Source organism: Eurypyga helias, unplaced genomic scaffold (genome assembly GCF_000690775.1).
Source record: "Eurypyga helias isolate BGI_N326 unplaced genomic scaffold, ASM69077v1 scaffold39835, whole genome shotgun sequence".
Taxonomy (NCBI): domain Eukaryota; kingdom Metazoa; phylum Chordata; class Aves; order Eurypygiformes; family Eurypygidae; genus Eurypyga; species Eurypyga helias.
In genome coordinates, this window is record NW_010250175.1 from 1 (window position 1) to 2214 (window position 2214).

At 53.2% G+C, this 2214-nt stretch overlaps 1 protein-coding gene across 1 annotated transcript; it reads left to right on the forward strand.

The window, feature by feature from the left end:
• Nucleotides 1–32: 32 nt before the first annotated feature.
• Nucleotides 33–945, forward strand: LOC104509607 (neuferricin-like; the record flags this gene model as incomplete). Its single annotated transcript, XM_010151598.1, has 2 exons — nucleotides 33–171; nucleotides 759–945. Coding segments are annotated over 2 exons (326 nt in total), but the record flags the coding sequence as incomplete, so codon positions are not given.
• Between the last annotated feature and the right edge of the window lie 1269 nt (nucleotides 946–2214).

Sequence of the window (2214 nt, forward strand, 5' to 3'; positions counted from 1 at the left end):
GGGGGTGCTCACCGCATGGCTGCCCCGCAGGGAGAGATGCCACCAGGGCGTTCGCCACCGGGGATTTCACCCAGGCCGGACTGGTGGACGACGTCTCGGCGCTGTCACCGGGCGAGATGCTCGCCATCCGGAGCTGGCTCTCCTTCTATGGCGACAGCTACCATCCCGTGGGTAGGTGGTTCCGGCCGGGGTGACCACGGGCGAGGGGAACGCGTGGCGAGGGCAGGCCGGCAGCGTAGCGCTGGGTTCGGTGTGCGCCATGCCCACCTTGGCGAAATGCGAGTGGTTGGCGGGAGCTGCCGCTAAGGCCAACCAGGCTTGGGGCCTGCTAAGGCGAAGCTTACGGTTTTCCTGGCCTGCCACCTTCACCTCGCTGAGCCCCAGCATGGCACCAGCACCCAGAGTCCCGAAACGAGCAGGACTCGGGAGACTGTAGGAGCAGTATTGCTGGGAGACGGTTTTGGGGAAGGAGGTGCACGAGTGGGAAAGACTTTTGGGCCCTGCAGCTGAATGTGGCATTGACTTTCAGACCTTTAGTGAGTCTGTGCCTAAGCTTGTCCTGCGCGGATTTATTAACATGGGTAAATTGCTGCGTGGTACAGGGATGGAAGGAAAGTCAGCCCAGTTCGGTTTTAAAATTGGGCCATGATAAGATCCTCTGTTTCTTGTCTTTAAATAACAAATTAGAACCAATAAACCAGAACTATTAATTTTCCTTGCCTGGAAACACTGTGGCCTTAATTGAACTTCTCTCCCAGGGAAGCTGGTGGGCAGATTCTATGATGAAAATGGGGCACCGACAGAAGCCTTGAGGCAGGCCGAGGCTGCGATTGAGGAAGCTCTGAAGTTCCAAGCAGAAAGCGAGCAGAGGAGGCAGCAGTTTCCACCCTGCAACTCGGAATGGAGCTCTACTAAGGGCAGCCGATTCTGGTGCTCCAGACAGAGGTAAACTCTGCCTTCCTGCCATCTTGCTTGGACCCTTTGGAGCAGAGCATTTCTGCCCTTTTCTGGATGCCTTGAGCTCTGTCATTGCCTCTCCTAGCAGGAGTGGCATAGGAAGATGTCCCAGCACCTGCAGCTACTGCACTGCGTAGTCTGTAGGTGAGGTCTGCTGGCTGCTGCACAGAAGGGCATAGGCTGGTCCCAATGTGCTGAGTGCTGGCATGGCTGGAATGCTCCAAGCAGGGTTCCTTCCCGTCTGCGTTCTTCAGGCTGTGGTCTCTGACAAGCAGAGCCAACAACCTGCAAGGAGCAGCATTGCCATTCTCCCTGTGCCAGGTTGAGCTGCTGCTGTGTGAATCACAGTCACTGGATTTTCTCTGCCAGTACAGCAGCCACTGATAGGCTGGAGCTGCACAGAGGTGTAGGCTGGGCTAGTGAAAATCTTCTCCGGTGAGAGGAAGTGGAAGGGAACTCTGCCCACAGATCTGGTGAGTGGACAAAAGGAAAATAAAGTTTCATCCCAATTGTTAATACTTCTAGGAATTTTATTTCTGAGGCAAAAACACTTCTGTCACACTGGAATCAAAATCAGGTTTCAGAATTTGCCACATGTGCACAGGATCCTCCTGTCCTCAGGAACACAGGACAGAAATCCCACTAGGACCATCTGCTGCATTCAAACAGGTTTTCTCACCTATCAGGAATGCAATGATTAGCCTGTTGTTTTCAGACAGTTTCACAGCCTGTCTCACAGGCTACCACCACAACAGTTTTCACCTAAAACAATATAAAAATGAGGTTGAGCTTGGTGTAGTTATTTCCTGCTTGGCCTATTTACTTGTATTCCTCTGTCAGTTTGGGGAGTCTCTGTTTGAAGAGGAAATAATCTCACAGCCCACACTGCAAAATGCTTAAGCTGCATTTTAGTACACCAGTAGTGCTGCATCCCTTGGGGGATCTGCTTCTGTGCATGAATGAGCTTGGGTGCAGCCTGGGGACTGTGTGTTGTGTGGCAGTCACATGTACTGGGTTTGCATAGCAAGGTTTTGGTAGCAGGGGGCTACAGGGCTGGCTTCTGTGAGAAGCTGCTCTTCCCTGTGGGGACCCAATGCCAGCCGGCTCCAAGATGGACCCACTGCTGGCCAAGGCTGAGCCCATCAGCAACAGTACTAGTGGGATAACGTGTTTGAGAATGGGGGAAAAAGAAAACTGCACAACTGCAGCCAGAGAGAGGACTGAGAATATGTGAGAACAACCCTGCAGACCCCCAGG